General features: G+C 43.2%; 1 protein-coding gene across 3 annotated transcripts in view; it reads left to right on the top strand.

The window, feature by feature from the left end:
• The first annotated feature begins 31 nt into the window (after nucleotides 1–31).
• Nucleotides 32–23513, top strand: part of ATP11B (ATPase phospholipid transporting 11B (putative)) — a 116565-nt gene continuing 93083 nt past the window's right edge. For all 3 annotated transcript variants that reach the window (XM_019503356.1, XM_019503355.1, XM_019503357.1), the window contains exon 1: nucleotides 32–127. In XM_019503356.1, coding sequence (XP_019358901.1) covers nucleotides 101–127 — 27 coding nt within the window. In that variant the 5' untranslated portion in view covers nucleotides 32–100. The remainder of the gene's footprint in view (nucleotides 128–23513) is intronic.

A 23513-nucleotide genomic window follows, 5' to 3' on the forward strand; every position in this document is an offset into this window, starting at 1 on the left:
GCCATGGGGGCGAGCGGCGGGCGGCAGCTGCACTGAGGCGGCGGCGGCGCTCGTGAGGGGACCCCCGGGCCGGGACTCGCCCGGCCCGAGCGGCCGGGGGATGTTGCGGTGGATCCGGCAGCAGCTGGTAGGGGCCGCGCTAGGCCGTAGTGGGGGGTGTGTCCTGGGCAGCTGCTGCCCCCCCCCCGGTCTTTCCCCCTTTTGGTGTGGTCCCAGGGAATCGCGGGCTCCCGGAGGCGCGGGGAGCGGCGAGCCCCTTGTGGGCAGGATCCGACCAGCCCAGACGCGTCCCCCTGCGCGCTGGGTCGGAGACTGCCGCGCGCCCTGACGCAACGCAGGCCTGGCAGCCCAGCCTGCTGGAGTAGGGGAGCCAGACAGTGAAATCCTTCCCTGCCTGCAGCGTGTAGCTCTTCGATCAGGGGGTCAAATACCCTCCCTGGCCCCAAAGACGCCTTCTGTCTGCGCCGGAGTGGAGGGGCAAGACCCTCTGGGCAGGATCCTCCGGCGCGCCCCAGGCAAAGTCCCCGGCCTTGGCTGCACCCAATGCCTTAACAACACCTTGACCTGTAGCAAACAGGCTGGGGGCGGGGGCAGCCGGCAAAGCCCAGTAGCCTGGGAAATAAGGATAGCAATCTTCCTTTTTCCTCCTGCAGTGCGCCGCCCCTTTGGGAGCTGGGGCGTGCGAGTTAGGAGGGTTCAAAACCCAAGCAATATCACCCAAGCACATGCGCACAAGTTTAGGGGTGAGGGACAGGGAAGGCTCTTTATATACAAAAAATGAAAGTGCAAACAAACCGACCAAAAAACTGGCTTAAAAACAGACGTCTGGAGCAGGGAATCTCCTTTGCATCAGAGACAGTTGGCAAGCCTGTTGTACCGTCCTGTCACGTGGAAATTGGGCTGCTGTGACAGTGGCACATCTCTGTGCCACCGCAGAAATAAACACGCGTTAATGTTCACCGTTTCCCTTCAAACTGTTGGTCGGTAAAGACACCCTTGGCTGCACTTAAATGCACTTCCATTCATAAACCAAAGTAAAATGCACTTGCTGAGAGAGAAATGCTTTGTTGTGTGCTCCAGAGAGCAGCTTCTGTTATTTTTAAGCTTATTCATTCATTTATTCATTCATTCATGTTGGCATTGTTTTCTAATTTATACGGTATGTTACCAAGGTTGCTGCCTTATTTTGTAATGGCTAGAGCTTTTTTATCTTTTGAGTTGATTGAAAACTGTCACTTCCTTGTTTTGCAAAGTGTTTTGGAGTGGGGTTTTGTTAGGTTTTTTTTGTTTTTTGAAAAAGGCAAGATTGCCTTGATTCAGGGGTTTTCTTTTTAACAGGGTTACAACGTCTAGGAGCAGTCCTTTTTTTTTTTCATGATCTCTGATATAATCATTTGTGGACTAGGACTGCTGGTGACTTTGATTGCCAGTTTGACAGTGTTTATGGCTTGGTGTGCAACTGGGGTTTAATGACGTGGAAATTAATTGTTTTGTATCTGATCTTGCTACGCTTTTCTGTTTTATTGCATCCGCATGCAACATTTCTTCTAGTCTGCCTGTGTCATTAAGATGAAGACTGATATTATAATGCAGCCATTTTCTTTGTTTTCTCCAAAGATATTGCTGTAGAACCTCATGGTGAACAAATTGAAGAAAAAGAAGTAGTTGTCATTCTCTTTCCTGTGGAGTGTACCTTAAGACTATATTGTCAGTTCTAGGAATTAATGTATTAAGTATAGTTGCATTTGTTTAGCTAGGAGCACTGTAATGCTGGACAGCTTTTCAAAGATATGCTTGGTGTTGAATTAGAAAGCTTACTTTGGGTCTCTGAGGTTCCATGTGGCCCAGTAGACTTCAAATAATTACTTCATAGTATGGATAAAAAGTAACTTCATGTGTAAGAAATGCTACAGTGTGATGCCTTCCATATTTAGTATTACTTCCCTCACTGTTTTTATGTCTAAAGAAACTTTGGGTCCTCTGGGCCCAGATCTTAGCCAGTACAAGTGTTAGATTTCACATTGCCAACTGAGGAAAAAATAATTAATTTAATTTAAAAATACTGTAAGTTAGGGTGGCAAATCTAATGATGCCTCATTCATCTTCTTTTTAGTGAAAATGTTTTGTTGCTATATTACCACAAACCCTAGTCAAAACAAACCAAACAAAAATGCATATATATATATGTCTCTTTCTCTCTCTCTGTATTTTTTTACTAGGGTTTGTCGTAAAATAGTAACAAAACATTTTTACTGAAAAGAAGATGAATGAGGTACCATTAGAAAATAGTATATAAAAATAGTACAGAGGAAGAAATAACATGTAGAATTCAGCAGAATGAGTAGGTTTTCGGGGGTCTTTTGTGTAAGAAGAGTGTATTTTGGTGTAGAAGAAGGTAACTTACAGTTTGTTCCATGTGTTTGTGTGTCAAGGCTTCACTTGATGTAAAAAAAGGATATAGTTGGGAGTGGATACTGGAAATAAAATGAGCGCTTGAAACGTGGGCAGGCGGGTAGGTGAGATCATAGTGTGTTGTGTAAGATGAGCAGGAAGAAGGCTGCATAACTTTAAAAGATGTAGAAAGGAAGCTTGAACTGAACAGAGAAAAAGATGGCAATTTAAAGCATAACATTATTTAAAGGAGTATAAACTCTGGCAACAGTCTTTGGAAGAAAGATAACGGGAAGAAGTTATAGTGCATAAGTGATATTCTCTAATGTATAGACAGGTTTGAACAGTAGTGATAAAGAGGCAGTGATGAGTTTCTGAAGGTATCCAAAAGAAAGGCCATTCTAAGTTAAGATGCAAGGAAACTTAAAAGGGGTGCTAAGACGACAAGCCTGAAAGTTGGGCAGGCTATGTGACTTCTTTAACTGCCAGCGTTTGATGTTTATACCTCAAGTGTTTCACAACCCCTGCCGTTGAAACTTGTTATGAGCAAATTAGCATTTTGTACAACTCTTCTGACACACCCAGCTGCCCTCCCCCCGACATATGCATATTCACTGGTCTACCTTGGATCTGGTGACACATCTATGTACTTAATGATAATATAAATACTGATGCCTTCTTTTCTAATGTTGCTGCTGTAGTGCTGAGCAGGTGGTATAGATAGGAAGCAGTAGAAAAGAGAGGTAGGATGTAAGAAAGAAGTTGGGTACCAGAAATAGGGCTGATCATGCCACAGATGCATGAGACTGTTGGGGCAGAATCTGCATTTGACAAGCGTAGGAGGAAATATATCCAGTATTGGATACTCTTGATGATGTGTGCTTGAATCTATGTTGAACAAATTTGTTGAGACCTGTAGATGGGAGTACTGGAGCCAGGCATATGTGAGTGGGCTTGAATTTAATGAAGTGGTGGTAGTGAAAAGAGTATGTTAAGTATGGGGAATTGCAGGTACACAATGCAGGATTGGAGTTAATGGGAATGGTAAGTGTCCTGCTGAAGTTGGTTGTCTACCTTTATGTAAATAAAGAAAAACCCAAGAGTCGCACACCTTTTTTTTTATAATACAATTTCTGATACTTCATATAGTTATTGGTGGAATACACAGTCACATCTTCATGTTATCAGGAATCTGTGTTGAAAGGGAAAACAGTGGGAAGATAGGTGTGGGCTGAGATGCAAGAGGAGGGTAAAGGAAGTGAAATGGATGCATTTGAGAGGTGCTGATTGGACCCGATAAGCAGCTGAAGGATTAGATTGAAATTCCTCCGAGCAGTGTCCTTGCCTCGTTTTGTTTGTGAAGGTCTGTGTTACTATATAGATAAATGACGGACTTGGATCTCTGGTACTGGGAGGGCTCCCAATGGAGAAGCCATAAATAGAAGTTAGCAGTTGTTTGTGGGGAGGGGCAGAGGGGCTAAAAGTATGGCAGATGAAAAAAATAATAATTTAGTTTTTTTTAAATAAAGGAACAAGGGAAAAAAAATAAATTAAAAATGCCAAATACCACAGCACGTAAACATGCTGTATAGCTAACTTTGCTGTATAGCTAACTTATTAGAATTCAGCACCATGAAAGCTGTAGCTGCTCCACTGTGTGTCTGTTCTTTCAAGGAGTGAATGTCATCTTTCGTTATGCTGCATACTGATATTGTCACCCTCCTAATGCACATGAAAAACAAGCATCAATATGTATAAACAGATTTATTAACAAAAAGCAATTCGCATAAAACCATTTGCAGAAAAGGAGAGAACAATCCAGTCTGCAAACAGCTTGTTTATTATTTAGAGTAATATTTAATTTCTTAAATGCAGTGTCCCTTCAAACAGATGTTATATTGATTGCTGTATAGTGCCTCACACAAGCTTCCAAATGTTTTACACTTCACAATGAAGGCACTGTCTAGATTTATCCTAGATTTACCAATTCAGCTGTTAGTGGTAGATGTAGGACTAGAACAATCAAAAGGTGTTAGGATATTGGGGTCTCTGTGAATCTTGGGTGCAGTCAAACAAAAGATAACTGAAGCACTTAGCGTATCTGATTTTGAGATTTCATAAAAAGCATAGGCAAGTGCATTTGTCAAGGAGGTACAGCCAACTGCTGAGAAATGCAGCCAAGTAAGTAAACAGCAGTGTTTAGGAAGCTGTATTAACACAGTAATAAGCCATTTTGCTGGTTCACAGTAGTGATGGCTCTTTAAAACCAAAAGTATTTTATGGTTCGTCAGAGGTGATTTGTGGTGTATTCAATAAAGCATTGTAATTCACATATTTTAGAAAAATTTAGAGGCAGGAAATAGGTCATTCAGCTTATTAGAGATACTATTCTAATTTTGATGGAGCTGACTTAAAAGATTTTTTCTTTTAACTGCATATGCTAAAACTTTCCACTGGGTCAGTGGGTAAAAGCCATGAACCTGTTGATATTTCTTCCCTGGCAGTTTCTGGAATGATATAATTGTTAATCTTTGGTCTGTATGTAGTAGACCTCATAAATGGGTGTTTGTGTATAAAAATCTAAGTTTATCACCTAAGAGATTTGCTTTTGTTTAACCTGAAATTGAATAGAGGGTGAACATGTGGATGCAGTGTGTCCCATCAGATAGTAATTGTACACAACTATATTTACTCTTAATTCTGGTTTTCAACTAAAGGAATGACTGAGAGGATGCCCTTGACCCTCTAAGAAGAAATCATGTTACAAATTTTCAGTCAACTGAATGGCTTTGTAAAAAGAACCTCCCTTCCATGGCCAAAATCGTCACATGCAGAATAGGAGCACTGTTTTTCTGTAGTCTGTCGTCTTCATACACGTGTGTGCGGACACACGTGTATGCTTGTTTTTTTCCAGGAAAGATCTAGTTTTGACCTGGTCTGGATGGGAAAGGTGTCATATCATCAAAAAGTTGTTGTTTTCACTGTAAAGTAGCAGGCATATGAAGGCCTTTATAGTCAGTGAGCAAGTGCTGTTTTGGCTCATCCCACCACATGTGGCCTTGGAGGTCTGTAACACTATTTAGAATGACAGATTCCTATTAGTGGTGGAATTTAAGTCACTCTGCAGTCACCAGCTGAAAAGCATGCAAACTTGCAATAATTCCATTAAGCTGCCTTGAAAGAAAATCTTTGAAAACTGCATAGTGCTTCAGGGGACCTTGCAGATGCATGATTGTAAACATTGTTCACTTTCTGCAAATTGTTAGTGCTTTTGAATGTGGAAAGATCTCTGCATCTCCTCTGTAGCTACTATTCATGGAGATCTTGATTTGCTCCAGTCATTATACCTTTACATTATTCAAAGGAACAAAATGAAGCTATCAGAAGATCTAGTGAAGAGGCTAAGACCTACAGGAATGAACAGTCTTTTTGTAAGGCATAATTAAGAGTGGCATATCTACCAGAGCACTGCATTTGGCAGAATATTTTGTTTCTGCCTTTAGGAAACTTGAATACCCTTGTGACATGACAATGTTATTGACACTATGCAATACAAATATCAAGGCTCAACCTGCCCTGGGAGAGTATTGAAAAGTCAAAGACAAAATGCACTCAGTGCTCTAGAGGAATAAGTCTGTATGCAAAATATAAAATGATGAATGGTGATTATACTGCGAGGTTAAAATATTTTAACCTTTTGCATGCTCTTGAAAGTGGAAGTTGTAGGATGATCAGAGACTTGTTTTGATATTGGTAATTATGCAATGGCAAAGGTGTTTTCTATTTATTGTTGGATTGGGTTTCATGGGAGAGAAGCCTTGGACAGAATGGCGGTAGGACCCAGTAAAGAGATTTTATTTTGTTTTAAAATATTGGGTTCTCTTAAGATTTGTGAGTGAGATGAAAAGAGTTTTGCAGTAACTTGCATCTAGTCTGAAACTCTTGAAAGATGAATAGTGTTTTCTTATTTTGGCGCCAAAAGGCCTGTGTATTAATACCACTGTATCATTTTTAGTAATTTTTATTATGGTCTTTTCTTCTTGCATCATTTTTTTTCAATGTCATGGATACTTTGTTGGAATGGACTTGCATTAAGAATCCTTCAGCTCTGACATCTTCAGCAACTTAATGCAACACAATTCTTAGGTTTTTCTTGCTGATCTGTGGGCCAGATGTTCTGCCCCAGTTCTGGCCTCTATGTGCTTCCTGTGTGAAAGGGCAGGAAGCTGCCTGCAATGTTTCAGCTGAGACTTCCTCTGATTCAGCTGTACCAACTGTTGTAATGTTACAGCAGCCCAGAAGCTGAACTAATTGTGCTGAGGTCAGGACAGGTGGGGACTGAGAGGGCTATAACCAACTTGGAGACTCCTTGTGGATCTCCACACACAAGAGACTCTGAATGTGTCTGTCAGTAAAGGCTTTCTGTTACCTGCTGAATTAGTTTTTTAATCAAAAGTTGAACTTTAGGTCTTTTCTCCATCTCAGTTCTCTTGTATTGTTTGTACTGCTGATGACCAATATATTTATTCTCAGTACAGTGTGTTCCAGAAGCCTGCAGTGGTGGTGCTGTCTTCAAGTAGCTGTCTGCTCCATACCAAACTATCTGTTGCCTGTCTTATGTATGCTGCGGCTAGTAAAGCGACCAAAATGCTGGCTTGCATCCATAGGTGCTTCTCAAGCAAATCCCGGGACGTCATTCTCCCCTTGTACTCTGCCTTGGTGAGGCTACAGCTGGAGTACTGCGTCCAGTTTTGGGCTTCACAATTCAAAAAGGATGTGGAGAAGCTTGAGAGAGTCCAGAGAAGAGCCATGCACATGATCAGAGGTCAGGAAAACAGACCTTATGACAACAGGCTGAGAGCCATGGGGCTCTTTAGCCTGGAAAAGCACAGGCTCAGGGGCGACCTGATGGCCACCTATAAGTTTATCAGGGGTGACCACCCAGATCTGGGGGAACATTTGTTCACCAGAGTGCCCCAAGGGATGACGAGGTCAAACGGTCATAAACTTCTACGAGACCGTTTCAGGCTGGACATAAGGAAGAATTTCTTTACTGTCCGAGTCCCCAAGGTCTGGAACCAGCCTGCCATCGGAGGTGGTTCAAGCACCTACGTTGAACACTTTCAAGAGCAAATTGGATGCTTATCTTGCTGGGATCCTATGACCCCAGCTGACTTCCTGCCCTGTGGGCGGGGGGGCTGGACTCGATGATCTTCTGAGGTCCTTTCCAGCCCTAAAGTCTATGAAATCCCATTTCATGAAAGTTACATTCTTAATTTAGACTGGGTATCAGAGCACAGTGAAACAGTCGCTCTCATGAAGTTGTTTTTAAAAAGAAAACTTAAAACTGATGAAATTGGAAAGACGGAACAGAGAGAGGCATTTTATAGATCTGTTTTAATTGTTGGCAAATCTTTTGTTCCATCTTTTGTTCTAGCCATGGCTCTACTCCAAGCTTCTAATTGTGCCAAGTGTTATTGGTTTTGACTTCTGTGATCAGCACTGTGAGATTATGACCATAAGATAGATGGTGTTTATGATTAAAAACCCTGGTTTCAGGAGCTAGGATTTTTGCATTAATCCAGGGCTATCTTCATGCTAGTTTTTCTTTCAGAATTCATATTATATTTTGTTGTTGCTGAATAATTCACCAAAAATATAGCTTTCCCAAGGAAGTCTTCATTCTTGCATCCTGGTCTGTGCACTTCACGCCAGAAAGAGTGAATTATAGCAAGTAGTGGTTTCAGTGTGAAATTAGTTGGTTGAAGAGGAGTTAGTTTACAACTTTATGAACAATTAATAATTTATAGTAGTATCTATGCATTATTCTGGCAGATTTGCTGCTAACTTCACAAGTTGGGAAAGCAATAAATTGTTGCCAATGGCAGCTGCAAATCCCAGAAAAGGTAAATTTGAAAGCCCAGTTTTAGTAGTTTTTTAAAGGCAGTACTGGCTTAAATTTACCTCTTGTTCAAACACTTTGACTTAGCAGTAACAGAAATATAATATAAATAGTCACTACTATTATATAGGTTATACTGTGCAAGTGCCAAAAAGACCCCGTCTGGCTACAGTCATGTAGGAGCACGCAAATGTCACCAGAAGTCAGTCTGATATTTTACAGTTGGATTAGAGGCTCTTATGTTTGTCACAAGGAATTTACAATCTAAATAAATGGCATATTGATAAGAGATGGCATATAACAAAAGAAATTACAGGGTGACTTTTATTGCTTGCTTTTAAGAAGCCCCTTGTGTGATATCACTTGCTGTTGTAGAGTCCCAAATTCTGTAGGTTCCAAGGGTCCTGAATGTGGGTGTGAAGAGCTAAATCTATGAGATCCTTGAAAAATAAGGAAAGGAATAGTTGGAGTGCAGATACCTAATCATATGGAAATAGAGCAAAAAAAGGACTGTGTACTATGAAAAGAAAAAATAGACCCTACTAATAATACTGCTGCTAATAACAAGAACAACAACAGAAAGCAGAAAATTAAAGGGTAATTGTTAGGTTGGCAGGCTTACAGTAGAACCTGCCCTTCAAATAACATGCTCTTTTTTTGTGCTGCTGGATCTGGAGTGTTGCTCCAGTTCTTTCAAATGAAAGGCTTTCTATATGGTGGAGGCTGGGAAGGGGGGTAGGAAACACTCACTACCCAACTGGGTTAGTCATTGGTAGCAAACTTACAAACAATATGTTCAAATTTACAGGATTATTTGAGGATAAAAAAAGGTGTATCAATGGAAATTATTTCTTGTCCACGCTATATGGGTGCTTGGTCAGTCCTGCCTGGTTGCTAAACCAGACAAGGTTTTTATGCTGTTGTCCAGAAAGCCTTTGCAATGTCCATCAATTAAAGACAATCCTATATGTCCAGGTCCAGCAACAAACTCTTCTTATTTTTTGAGAACCTGATGCAGTGAATTCTAATTTGCTCTGGCAACAAATATCTAGAGACAAGATTTTTACACAGTTGTATGTGCGCTTTAGGTACGCTGAAGCACAACATCAGAGGAGCATCTTTCAGAAATGTATGCAACTCAAAGAATGTAAAATGTGTGTTAGCTTAATATCTTAACATATCCAGGACTGTAATAGGATTACAGTGTGTTAAAAATTACAGGTGGGCATTCTTATTGTGCTTTCCCTAGTCATTGGATGGGGAGACTGAATTCTATAGGACATGAATTCTGCCTGTAGCTGGATTTTTTTTTTTTTTGTATTTTGTTTTCTAGCAGTGGGCAAATAAAACATGATTTTTTTTTTCTTTTTTCATTACATTAAAAGTCTGCTGACTTGTGGCTTTCAGGGGTGAATTACTTGTGGCCTGTTATTTTTTGTTAATTCTGCTGTCATGTTCTATAGTCATGAAACCTGTATTTATAACCATGTCTCTAAAAATATGGTATCTATAACAGAGTCTTCAAAAAGGTACAAAAATCCTTTAATTGCTTGTGTGAAGATATGAAAGCTAGGAGATAAGAGCAGTAACAGAATGAATTTGACAAAGCACTTTTGGAAATGCAAGGTCATCACCGCTAGCAAAGCACAGGTGACATTCACAGTGAAGCTGCGTTCTATGTAAACTCAATATTTTTATTTCTTTCCCTCCCTCCTATTAAATGGATTTCAAGGAAAAATCCTAAACCATAGTATAGGCTGCTGTTGCAAGGTTGGAAAATAGGTAATAATAACAATGTAATCACTTTTTAAAATGCACATACCTAGTCTCCAAGATGCTGTGATTTAAGAGTGCTTTTAGTTGTGTTTTCTTCAAGAGGAATGATTATGGGAAAGGGAACTTTGGAATAAGGAAAATAGTGATTTGGAGACACTGTGCTGAGGATAAAGTTTGTCAATGTTTTTATTTCTCTGCCAAAATAATGTTTTGTTACAGAAAATATGGAAGAAGCTTTGTTTCTATTCTAATAAGGACCTAAAATATTGAAGGAATCACAGTTTTAGCAGTAGGAGCCCAACCCTTAAGCAGTAGTTTTTCTTCAGATATTTTGAAAGACTTCATGTATTATATACCAAAATTCATGTTGCAATGTAACATCTGTAGTATCTACATTTCAGAATAATATCTAATTACTGAGAAACTCTTGTAGCACAAAACTGTGATTGTATTTGTATGTGCCATTATACGATTAGTACTGTTTCTTGTACACTTTTTAATTAGGTGTTCATTTTCTATGTAGAATTGCTTGTTTTTCAACATATTTAGAGATCAGTATGGCAAAAAAAAGATGGTGACAAAATTCCAAAGCAAGTTAAGTTTAGCATGCCTTAAGGAGGAAATTGTACATATGCACATTTGAAAGTAGTGCATTGCATTGATATTTATATAATAAATCATGGCTGAAATGCTGAATTAAAAAACCTGGGATAAATGGCATGCTGCTATAAAGAATAAAATAGGCTTTGAGCTATCATATTAGGTCACAGCACATCGTTTATTAGAACATGTTGAAAGGAAGAGCTGGGCCATTTTAAGTGTTAACTAAACACATTTTCTGTGCTTTGTGTTGAGCAATAACTGTCGGTGCAAATTCCAGTGTAGTGTTTTCCTAAATTTTAAAGCTCTTCCTTTTTGGGAATAGATCCTGACCAGTTCTTATCTGGGTCAGATTTTCAGTGCTGTTTTTCAGACAGAGGAAAAATCCAAATAAATGTTTGTTTCTTTGCCAGATCGAGCCACTAAATCCAAGTAAGGTAAATTACTTGGCCAAAAGTTGGAAATGGCAGTTCCAAAACTGATTTTCTCTGAGTCCATTGATCTTATTCATAAATTCTTTGCAAGAATGCCCTATGGTATGGTATGTAGTAAAAAGTTTATAGTTACGGTTACTGGATATTCGTTCTGGATGTCGTTGAAGTGAGTGAGTGAATGTTTACTTGCAACAGTGACCTGTGTCACTTTGTAAGTAAATATACAAGTAAAATAAAATGGAGAAGTGCATACACACCTTTTGGCTGTGTATTCATAGACTCAACGAGGTAAATGTGAAATTTTAGTGTGATACTGTTTTTTATAAGAAACGAACGTGTTGTTTACGTCTGGTTTTTAAATGAGAAGAAAGTTTTGTGTTGCAGTACAGATTTGAATGGTCTGTATGGAAATTTAACTTTTTTGACTCTCAACACATAAGGGACTAGTTAAGCCTGATGTATGAAGAGAACAAGATTGGATTTTGTAAGTCAGAACAAATATTCCAGGTACATAGAGATGTTGAAAGAGATTTTTTTTCTTTTGGCACTTAGAGGGGGAGAGAGAGCACACAAGCACACTAATACAGGGCTCAGCAACCTTTAAAGGCTGCAGGTGGACAGGCAGGGAGCAGGTGGACTTTAGGACCCAGCCATCACTGCTACTTCCTCGTCCCCACCTCCTCCACTTGCATGAGGAAAGCACCTGCCACTGCCACTTTCCTCTGAACCTTCTGTGGAAAAGCAGTGCAAGGTGCAAGAAAAAGCAGGAACAGCAGGCACTTTTCCCTGCATTGACATGGCAAAAGCAGCAATGGCATGCGGAAAATGACTGCTGATGGAGCCCCATGTCTGTGGACTGGATCAAAAAGCTCCATGGGCCAGAGGTTGCTGACCTCTGCAATATTATATATGTATATAGTGTTTATAGTAGGGGTGCACCAATAGAGATTTGGGGGGCTGATAACAATAGCCAATTTTTAAGGGGACATGTTGGCCGAATCCCATTTCCGATACAACTGCATGCGGCTGGTAAATCTGTTGTGGTGGAAGGAGAGGGGGGAGGGTATGGAGGGTGCAGATCAATGCGCCCTGTGGTGAGGGAGGGAGTGGGGTAGGCACTGCCTGGGTGGGGTGGGGTGTGGAATAACCACGTTTTATCTGGGGCTGTGAGGGGATGAGCTCCCACAGCTGCACCCCTCCCCACCCCCCCGTGCATCCCAGAAGGGCACGGGGGGTGTGCCCCCTGATCTGGGGGCGGGGACAGGGTGGGCTGCAGCTGTGGGCGGGGGCTGCGCCAAGCTCTTCTCAGTGCTTGGGGGGAGGAGGGGTTGGGCCGGGGCTATACTTAGGGTAGGCTGCGGTGGTGCTGGGAGGGGTGGCTGCAGCACCCTTCTCCCCCCCCCCCGGCCCCCTCCCAGTACTGCTGCCTCCTGCCCTGAGCACAGCCTGGCCCAGCGCTTGCCGGAAAGAGCCCAGTGCCACCAGGCCCCAGCCTGCAGCTGCAGCACCCCCACCCACCCCAGCACATCTGGGGGCATGCTTCCACCGTGCCCTCCTGGGGTGCACACAGCAGTGGGAGCCACCCTGATGAGCCACAGCTCCATCTTGTGCCCTGGCTGAGCAGCACCTGCCCCACTCCCTCACTGTGGGGGATGTTGATCTGCCCCCCCATGCCCCTTCCCTGCCCTCCCTTTCCACCACAACAGACTTACCAGCTGCATGCAGCTCTGGAAGCTGTTGAGCTGTGCTCCTTACTGCCTGCATGCTGTGCCGTGGCTGAGCGCATGCATGGGCATTTATCAGCCAAATTATCAGCCACATTAGGCTGATTTCCGATACAATCAATTTTCTTTATATTGATGCCAGTCCAGTATTGGACCAATGTATTGGCGCACCTCCTAGTTTCTAAAAAAAATCATGTGTTTCTCCACAAATAATTATCATAACTATTTTTTTATCTTCCAAGTTCTTTATACACACTGGACAACAGATTTAAAAAAGGCTGTTTATTGTTGGTACTGTACATATATATCGATTTCTGAAAATAAGAGGTTTGGAAAGCTTCAAGATGAGCATCCAAGAATCTCTAATTGCTTCTGGAAATCTTGACGTGAATCTACTTATCATGCCTTGAGGGGAAGTTGATGATGTTGCAGAAGGAAAAAAGGGAGGATAAATGATTTGCCAAAGCTCAGAAACGAAACTGATGATATTATTGTAATATGAATACACTAATATGTAGATCTTTAAGATGCCCTGTTTTCTATTTCTGTGATTAAGCCACTACACTACATTGACCTGTTAGACTAAGACTGGATTTTGCAGTCTAGAGTGCATGAACTCTATGAAGTTCTACTTTTGAATCCGCCATGTCTCATGGTAAGGGATTTATCCAGCATACACTGGACTCTTGTCAAAAGTTCCCTTGAAGCTAAGACTTGCTCTTCCTCTTCAATCTTCTCCTACTAGAAGTCTCATTTCATTGCAAGTATTCTGTTTTCTTCCACTGGGTTAGGACAGACTTAACTAGTAAGTATACTGAAGTAGGATAAGAGGACCTGGATGGAGGTGAGAATTGTGGAGACACTTTTACAGAAATTATCTATTTAAAGGAATGCATTAAATTTTAACTCTAGACTGTCTTTTGTTTGTGGTATCCCATATATAGCCCTGCAGACTTGATTGCAGCTTGATAGAGACCAGTATGAAGAAGGCATAGTTACATGTTTAGAGCAAACTATTGAAGAAGTTGAACAGATTTGACACTTTTATAAATTGATTAGATTCCAACACCGTGGCTAAGTACAAAAAAGGTACACTAGATACAGGGTCTTCATAAAGTCCTTGTGCATTTTTAAACTGTAATAACTTAGGTGGTAGGTATGATAGAAACAATCTGTAAACAGCATTTAAAAGCAAATTTATTAAGGGTTTAGGACAACTAGAGTACACAATGTTAGACTTCAACATAACCACCAGTGAGTTACTGCACTAATTGTACTGGTGACCCTAGCCCTAAGTTCCACCAAAGGATGTGGTTTTGACAAGTAAACCACGCTTTTAATATGTCCCCATAAAAAGAAGTCCAATGGCAACAGGTCAGGTGAACAAGGTGGCCAAGAAATTGGTTCAGTGCTGCCTATCCACTTCTCTGGGAAAACATCATTTAGGAGCTGTCGTACATTCAGAGCGTAGTGGCACAGAGCTCCATCTTATTTAAGAATAAATTTGTTATTACGTATGAAATCTAGCACTGTGTACTCTAGTTGTCCTAAAACTTTAATAAATTTGCTTTTAAATGCCATTTACAGATTGTTTCTGTCATACCTACAACCTAAGTTATTAAAGTTTAAAAGTGCACAAAGACTTTATGAAGACCCTGTATATTATTTATTGATATATTTTAATTCAAATTTGTAAACACTGTTTAATTATCTCTATTTTGTTTGTTTTTGATTAACAAAATTAAATCATTTTCAAATCTGTATTTTTGGTTAAGTATCCTTTTGCAACCAGTGCATGAGAAATGGATTATGGATAATTGAGTACTTTTTTCTTTTTAAGAAACTTCATTCATTTATTTTCAGTGGTAACTAATATATCCCCCTTGTAATCAACATGGGAGCATGTATACAGAGGCACAATTTGGCAACTTTCTGACAGTTCATTTGCTGTTATTCCAGGTATTTTTCCCTTCCTTATCTTCAAGATTCTGTCTTATTTGTCATCAATCAGTTCTATGGAGAACATGCCACAAGAAAATGGAGTACTATGGAGTACCACTGAAGGAATCTACAGAAAGAGGGGTGGGTATGGGGGGAAAAAAAGCTCTTTTGAGGTTAATTTAGGAAGTCATTCAAATTTTGCTAAAAAGAAGTTTCTCCAGGGTATTCTGGTTAACAGCTTTGCCCTTATGCCAGTTGAGAAACATTTTTTATGACACAACTAGTGGAATAGTTTCCCAAATACCATGCTGGGCTGTTTGTTCTCATTCTGTAAAAAATGATTTTTTTCCCCCACTCCCTGGAATACCTTTGTTCACCCATCATGAGACTCACTTGCTCTGATCATATTTATCTAATGAGATTGAAGTATGAGCTGGTTACCACAATTTGTGGTAAGCAACTATAGAAATAGAAGGGAGGAAGAGGAAATTGCAGAAAGAGTAGATATTAATTTTACTATTGTTGTCTTTCTTTTTAAATTTGTTGGTGCAGATCTTTCAAAGAGCAGGAACAAATTTGTGGGGCAGCATCTAAACATGAGGGTATCTGGGGTTCTTTACTTTTTGTAGTTAAAACTATGCTTAAAATTGCTGCAAGAAAACTTGCTTCTTCTTTTATGGTACCTTTGCTATGTCAAATTGTGTTTGACTTTTAGCACAGTGAATTGACTGGAAGAATTATTGGCTTGCTGTTTGAGTAGGAATGTGCACAGGCCTTTGCAGATTTGTCCTGTGTGTCAGTATCTTTCGATAGAAAAGCACTGCATAGTTTCCAGGGCATGGATTTTATTTCTACTTTTTAATTCAGAATGCATCTGAAGAGCCCCAAATCCCTTCTCTAGCAAAGAGGTCTTCTGCAGTGGTTTTTAGTTCCTTTTTTTTGTACTTAGCTATGGTGTTGAAGGACCCCATGAAGTATCTCTTTCCTCAGCTAGATTTGTTATCCACAGCTTTTGAGTAGCAGAAGAGGTTTCAGATAAGACTGTTTTATTCTTTCTTTCTCCATCTACTGGAAAATTCAGTTATACGTAAAGTTTCATAATTGTCGTGTTTCTTTTTCTCAGCAGATCATAGTCTTGCATCTTTTCTGCAGAAATGTGAGTTATGAGCAGAAGAACTGCACACTTAAATTTACTTATGGGTGATAAAATAAGTAGTGTATTACTTGTATGTCACATGGTAGTTATGCAGATCATAAGCAGTGCAGGTGATCCATGAATTTTCCTGTGTTTATTATAAAGCTTGAAATTGCCACTGGTGTGTTGTGAAATTCTCTGATCATGCATCTCACCAGTCACTGCTGAAAAGATGACAGATATCTGCCTTTTCAGTTGGCAGTGTTGTACAGCATGTGTTCTGTTTTAATTGTGAAATGCTGCTATGAGTTAAACTTCCTTAATAAAATAATAGCACGTAGGTAGGATTTAAGAGTATGATGGTTTAACAGTGGATACCCTTGTGTATCCCAGAAACTTGTGGCTGAGTGACTTTATTGGTTTTCTTGGTTTGCGCTTGCCAGATAAACGATGGCAGTCTTTTGTTGCGTAGTATTCAGTGTAAGTAGCTTTTCATCCTTTCCCTCTTTTTAAGTTACCATATATGTCTCTCAGTATTGCTTACCCAGCGCCAGTGTAATATTTTCATAAGACTGTGTAAGTACTTGAATGGGAGTTAAATTCTGATTTCTCTTCTTGATTATGACTGAAATCACCTCTGCGTGGCTTTGAAATGCAGCATGCAGTTGTGAGGCATGGTTTCTGTCCGAGTTGAGCTGTGCAGTCAAAAACCAACCTCACATCAGTTGGTTTCCTACTGAGGGGAGATGTTTTGCTCCACCACAAAATGGTTTTTTGACTTACAAGTTTCCTGAAATCAGGAAGTGGGATGCGAGAGCCTGAACCTTGTTTCTCCCCAAATTTGGCCCAGGTGGCTGGGAACAGTGAGAAGCTATTTTTACTGCTGACTTTGCTCTGGTTTCATTAGTGAAGAGGCTCTTGGACTTCGTAAAGAGACAGCTGTTCAGCTCCCAAAATAAAAACTGTCACTCTTAGCACCTCTTCCTAGCCTCTTAATGAAGCTGGATCTCAAACTCATAGTGGTGGGCACAAGAGGGAGGTGAATGAAAGTTCCCCTCTCTGGAACAGCAGAGAGACAGGAGCCCGGGAATAACACTATTTTGGACTAAATGCTTTTATAAAGGTGGGAATGGCTCATAAAGAAAAACAACAGCACCAGAGATATTGTGATGTCTAAACTCAGAGCCAGTGGATGATGGAGCCAAGGATAGGATTCAGAAGACAAATCCTTGGTTGCCACTGACTTCAGGGAAGCTTTGATGAGTTTACTTGAGCTGAGGATCTGGCATGTAGTCTCTGATTCTGGCCCCTATTTCATGGGCTGGACTGGGCACCCTTGAAAGGATGAAATCTTCTGTAGGGCCTAAAAGAACAGCCACTTTTGTGAGGTGGTGTTCGGTTAAACCCCGCGTCTGAAATTACACCTGCTTTTATTTTTAATAAGGCATATTGCAGTTGCAGTAAATACTGCTAAAGAAGAAACGTTTTGTTTCTTTACTTAGTTTTGGTTTCATAGATCTCTGAGTTGCATGGTGAAAGCAACCAAAAGTTATTCTGAAATTACTTAAGAGTGATAATAAATAACATTCTTAGTGGTTTTTAAAGTTGTACATCTTTTGGCTCTTGTTTTTAAATTGACATCATTTGTTGTTTGCATTTTGCTGTTCTTACACTGACAGTATTATTTGGTTTAATTTCCCTCTGAAAACTGCCTGTAATGCCCTTGAATTCAATACAAGCTGAATTCAACTTGTGGAGGTGAAAAGAAATCAAGTGACCTGTATTTTAGTGCTAGGTAAAGTCCTTTCCATGGCATAAAAATCAGTAGGAAGGCTCAGCGGTGGCTAAAATATTTAGGCTTTTGTGCTTACAAAGAAGAGATAAAAGGGAGCTTTATTGTTATTCTGTTTATCCCCTGTCCTAACTTCTTCTTATTTTCGCCGGGATGGGGGGAGGGAGCTACATTCATCTGGTTCACCCGGTTGAAAAGTCTTAAGGATGTAGTAAGCTTTGAAATTAAGCATCTATAACTAAGTTGATTCTGAAAATCAAGGACTACTGCTTATAAGGTAGAAAATATATTTACTGCAGTAACTTCAGGAAAATGATACCTTTTATTAGAGGGTATGGATGACAATGGATCTCTCATAACAGCATGAACTTAATTTAAGAGGCCTCATTTCATGTTACTTAGCTGCAGAAACCTCTGTTGGAGTTGAGATGCAGAATAAAAATATTGGGGCGATCCTAATGTGTGGAGAGGCCTTTACCAGCTGCAGTTAAAAAGGAATAGTGTGTTCTCTGCATCTCTTGACCAGCTTGTATCTTAGTGATAGACATAGTGCTTACCCTAGACCAGGGGCCAGCATTGTTTTTGGGCAGAATGCCAAAAACACCCACAAACTTGTCTTGTAAGATGTTGGCATGCCAGGGCCGGATGGCAGGGGAGCCACCAAGGGCCCAAGCCAGCAGGCAGGACCCAGTGCAGGAGGGCAGAGCAGGGTGGGCAGGCTTGGTGCTGCTGGGAGCTGTGCCACCATGGCGAGGTGGCCCCTTCCACCAGTGGCTTAGAGTTGTGAACATGCAGCCAGCATGGGGCTCTCAGCGGTGCCACCAGGCCTGCCTGCCCTGCTCTCCCCTCCTGCACTGGGTCCTGCATTCTGGGCCATAGAGGCCCTGGAGGGAGGGCAGCAGGGTGGGGAGCCCCGAGCCAAAGTGGGTAGCCTGTATACTCCCCTGCCCCATGCATAAATCTGGGGGGGGCATATGCCCCCTTCCCTAGGAGTGCGTGCAGCAGTGGGGAACCCCACCCTCCACCCCAAACAAGCTGCCGGTGTCCTCATCCCGCTCCCTAGCCAGGCCCCCCATTATGTATTCATGCCTTGGCCCTGGGCCCTACACACTGTCCTGGCTAGGCAGCACCCCGAGCCCCAGCCCTGCCCCACTCCTTTCTTTCCTCTCTCACCATGGTGGCCTCAGTCTGCCACCTCCTTCCCACAGACTTACCTTCTCTTCATGCTGCCTGCCTCCTACTTGCATGTGAGCATGTGTTCATGCATGTGGCACAGCAGGCCTGATGACACTATTCCTATTCTACCCAGCCCAAGCAGCAGCTTGCAGGCTGGAACTCTACCAGCCTGCAGTGGGAAACCTGCCATTTCCCACATTTTTCTCTTTAAAGCAGAAAGTCTGTGGTTTTCAGTGTTTCTCCACACTGTGACGGGGTGGGGGGGGCATCCCTTGAGCCAATCACAGACCTGTCTAGGGCAGTCTGCCCACCTGCCTCATCTGAAGTTGTTTCTAGGCGGGGGGGGGCTGCCCATTTTGTGCCCTGATGCCAAGGCTGTACTACACAACTCCAGCCTCCCCTTTACCATGTCCCATGCCTTACAGATGGCATCCAAAGTACCCCTAACTCCCCAGGCCCCATAGTTTGGGCCAGTGGCCTAGTGTGGCCAAGCAATCTACTATTATTTCCCTGGCCCAAATGCTGGGCTGCACTCTGCTTCAGGTCCAAACTTGGCCTCAGGTGTCCAGAGACTTACCTTGGTCCCAAACCCCTTCACTGGGACCTCCATTGATCCCCCCCTCACTGGGCTCTATAATTCTCATCAGGCTTCTAGCCCTTTGCTGTCCACCTCTCACTGGGGCTACAGAGCATTATACCCTGCAGGCCTCAGGTGTCCATAATGTACTTGGACCCCACTCTTGGCCTATGGTCCACTCAGGTGTCTGTCAGCATACCTGAACCTCACTCTCCTCCAGGCCTCTCGCTAGACCTCATTTGTTCAGGCCTTGGACCTCCAGGGTCTTGCCCAAGCCTGGTGCTTTTCTGTCAGGATGTGCTCCCTTAGCTTTTCCCCTCCATGGGGTACCCACAAGGCAATGGGGGCTGAGACTTTCTGGTGCCCATACTTGTCCTTCACTAGAGAGGCACAGGTGTGGCACTTCCTGGAAGCTGCCCTGCCACAAGCAGCCCCACCACACCATCCAACCCTAGCAGGGTATAGTTTTAGGTCATTCTCCAGACCTACCTGCCCTAGTCTTAGTTTCACTGGGCTCCTATATGTTGTACCTGGGCTGCTCTCTGTCCTGGACCCTCTATTGCAACCTCCATCTGCTGGCTTCTTCTCATCTGGCCCCAACTCTCCAGATGCCTCCCATCCAGAGGCTGTGCTTTAGCCTCCATCACTGCCTGCTGTCCAGCTGAGCCCGTCTTCCCTTTGGCCACGATGTCTCCCCCATCCAAGGGACCTTCAGCTTCTCTGGGTTCTGGCCCTACCTCCAGGCCAGCCTGGGTGCCAGATAGCTTTCTGCAGCCCTGGCCTGCCCCCTCACAGTGGGCATGCTTGCCTTTTGGATACTCAGGCCCAGGTCCCAGCCTGGACTGGTTGGGATTCCCTGGCCTCAGTGCCACAACAGCTGGCCCTCTTATTCCACAGGAGTCCCTCTCTGGGGACCACCATAAACCTGTCCCTCACAGGGCTTGTCTAAAGCCCCAGAAGTCCTACGTGAGGCAGCCCTTCACTCAACTGGGCTTACGTGAGCCCCTAGCCTCACCCATGCCAGTTCTAATCAGGGGCTTGCCTAGCCCCTCTGTAGGCCCACAAGCTATAAGCCCCTTCCTAGGGTGGGTCTTGCTCCCCTTAGACCCAAAGCCTTCTCTCTGGGGCTTGGGACCCCGCAGAGACCCTAGGAACCTCCTCCTTCCCTGTAGTCCCAACCCTGAATCTCTAGAAGTAGCTGGTAGCAGAGGAGCTCCGCCTGGCCACTGTTAACCAAGCAGCATCCTTGCAGCAACTGCCAGCTGTGCCTCTCAGGGCCTGCTTTTATGCTGAGGCTCTGCAGCCCAGCTCCAATCAAGGGGCCTGCTGGCTGTCATGCGACTGCTTGATTGGCTCTGCAGTCACCTGCAGGCTGCCTCAGAGCCTGCTCAGGCCCTTAAAGTGGCAGGCACAAAGGCGCCCTGCCACACAGCAAACGGAAAACCCAGGTCCCTGGATATCACAGTGCTTGTGATGAAGGGCATAATCTTCACTGCAGTTTGCTCTCTCTCAGACTGAAAGAGAATGGAGGAACTGCTTCAGCCTTCCTTTGTTGGACTTGATTTTTAAAATTTTCTTTCTAAGCAGCCAGTGCTAAGGATCTGGAAAAGCTGATGTAGAAATTCTCTAAGGCATTGCTCATCCAGCTAAGTCTGACATTGAGTTGGTAGGGCTAGAATTGACTGAAGCCTAAAGCATGATGGCAAAAACCTCTCTAGCATTATCTTCCTTGACACTAAGCCTTGCTGAAGTTTGGAGCTCTTGCATCTAGTAAGCCTCTCAGTGAAGAGATTCTTCCAGAGAGAAGAAGCTGCCAGAGATTCTCAAGAGTGGAGATTTTTGAAAGAGAAATAATAACCAGTAACCCTAGTCCTTTCCTTGTCATGCAGTTATCTACTAGGTATCCACTAGTCCTGTGCAAAGCAGCTAGTATTCGATTTGGATTTGGATTTGAAGGGACAGCAATTCGATTCGGCTGATTTGGATTTGGAGATTTGGCCACCAAATCAGGCCGAATCTCCTCTAAATCGAACAGGTGGCGGTGGCGGGGGCATGCTGGTGGTGAGCAGGGGCCCACTCCCAACCCGCTTGCCAGCCTTCCCCCATGGCTGCTTTACCTGGCCCCAGCACTTTTAAAAAAGTCCTGCACTCACCAGCTGCAGCAACAGCAATTGGGGCCCCTGAGGGCTAGTGGCAGAGCCCCCCCGCAGAGTGCGGGGCAATGGGGGCAGCAGGAATCAGCCTCCTCTGCCTGGCTCCCGCACAGCAGCTGTTGCATCACACGGGTACAGTGCGGCTTGGCAGGGCGCCACAGGGCTCCCTGCACCATCCAGGAGCTAGGGTCATTTAGGCTGAGCACTGCCAGGCTCCGGGTGACTGCTGGAGCCACCCCAGTTCTGGGACAGCATGTGACAGCCTGCTGAGCCACGCTGCTCACCCTGCCAAGCTGCACAGGTGCCAGGAAGTTGGGGTGGGCAATCACTGCTGCCCCACAGTGCCCTGCACTGTTGGGGGGTGGGGGCGGGACTCTGCCACAAGCCCTTAGAGGCCCCAATCGCCACTGCTGCAGCCAGCTTTTTTATTTTTTAAAGTGCCGGGGCATTCGGTGGGGGGCTGGGGGAGCTGGCAGGGGATGCAGCTGGGCAGGGGTCCCCCCGTGTTCCCCCTCCCCCTCCTTGAGTCCCCCTGCCCCTACATACCAGCATGGAGCCTGAGTCCAGCTCCCTGCAGTTGCAAGCGAGGACTGCCCAAATCTCCAAATTGATTCAGAGGCTTCTGATTCGATTTGGACCTTTTAAAGGGTCTCCTGATTCAATGCGGATTTGGCCCCCAAATCAAGCCGAATTTCCTTGGAATCAATCTGCTGTCCAAGTTTCTCACAGCCCTAATATTCACCAGTCCATAACTTCTGAAGACAAATTTATAAAGCATAGCTGAACTGAGGCTAAGAACCAGTCCCTTGGAGAATGAACCAGAGCTGTCTGACCTCAGTGGACAAAACAATTTTGACCGACCTTTCCCCTGGTTCTTTTCTTACCTCTGAACTTTTAGTTTGCAATTTCTGAATGCAAATTGATCAAATGTCCACAGTTTGTGGTCTGCTTTCACATTTTAGCGTGGGACCCCCCCAGCTTTGAAAACATGCTTAATTTTCTTCCATCAGAGTAGTTGCTGTTTCTCTATGCTTAATTTGTCATCAGAACAATAAGCTAGTGAAAATTGTGTTAAGTTCTGCAGGCAGAAAGGAAATGATTCTGGCATGCAGGGTTAATTGTACCCCCTGCCGTATTCCAGTTGTCCAGGATCAGTCTTGCAGCAGGCTTCCGGAACAGGTTCATTCCCAGTTTAGTGGAACACCCTTTGCAGTAAGGGTCAAGGAAAAGGAACTACCTAGCATGCTTTATAGTGAAGTACCTAGCGTACTTTTCTGACGATTCACCAAAGCTAAGATAGCAGCAGATACTAGGTGTGGTTTTGAAACAGCAGCATCAGGAGTAGGGTCAAATATTTGACTGGGGAGTCTGCTGTTTGTTGAGGACTTTGCAGAGCAGCATTATAGATTAAGGATTAATTTACGAATTATCAGAATTTTTATAAAGCACACTTTAAAGATGAATCTATACAGCACTATTTAAAATGTCTGCAACTTGTATGTAGCTCTGTCACCAGTGCTTGCAAAAGCAGTAGGGCAGTTGGTAGACTTGGATTTGTAGTAAAAATGGAAAATGTTGTAGAGTAAATAATGTGACTGTAGACAGAGCTGCTATTTGAGGCAGAAACTTCTGTATTTCTTTTGGAAAGGAGAGAAATGTCTGGCTGTTAGTTTGTTTTTTGGGTCTTGTTTTCCCTTCCCCTACCAGTAAGACTTTTTCCAAACCTGAATTGTAGTATGGCATAATGGTACCCCTTGTTTATTTAATCTTTCCCTCGAAATTCAGTTATTTCTTCTAGTTTTCCAAAGTGAAGCTATAAATATCTGTAAAATCCTGCTATGCTTTCATCTCCATTCTTGCTCATCTCTTCCTTATTTGTACCCACACTGAACCAAATTTCCTGCTCAGACAG

Source organism: Gavialis gangeticus, unplaced genomic scaffold, assembly GCF_001723915.1.
Source record: "Gavialis gangeticus isolate Ggan-Ray unplaced genomic scaffold, GavGan_comp1, whole genome shotgun sequence".
Lineage (NCBI taxonomy): Eukaryota > Metazoa > Chordata > Crocodylia > Gavialidae > Gavialis > Gavialis gangeticus.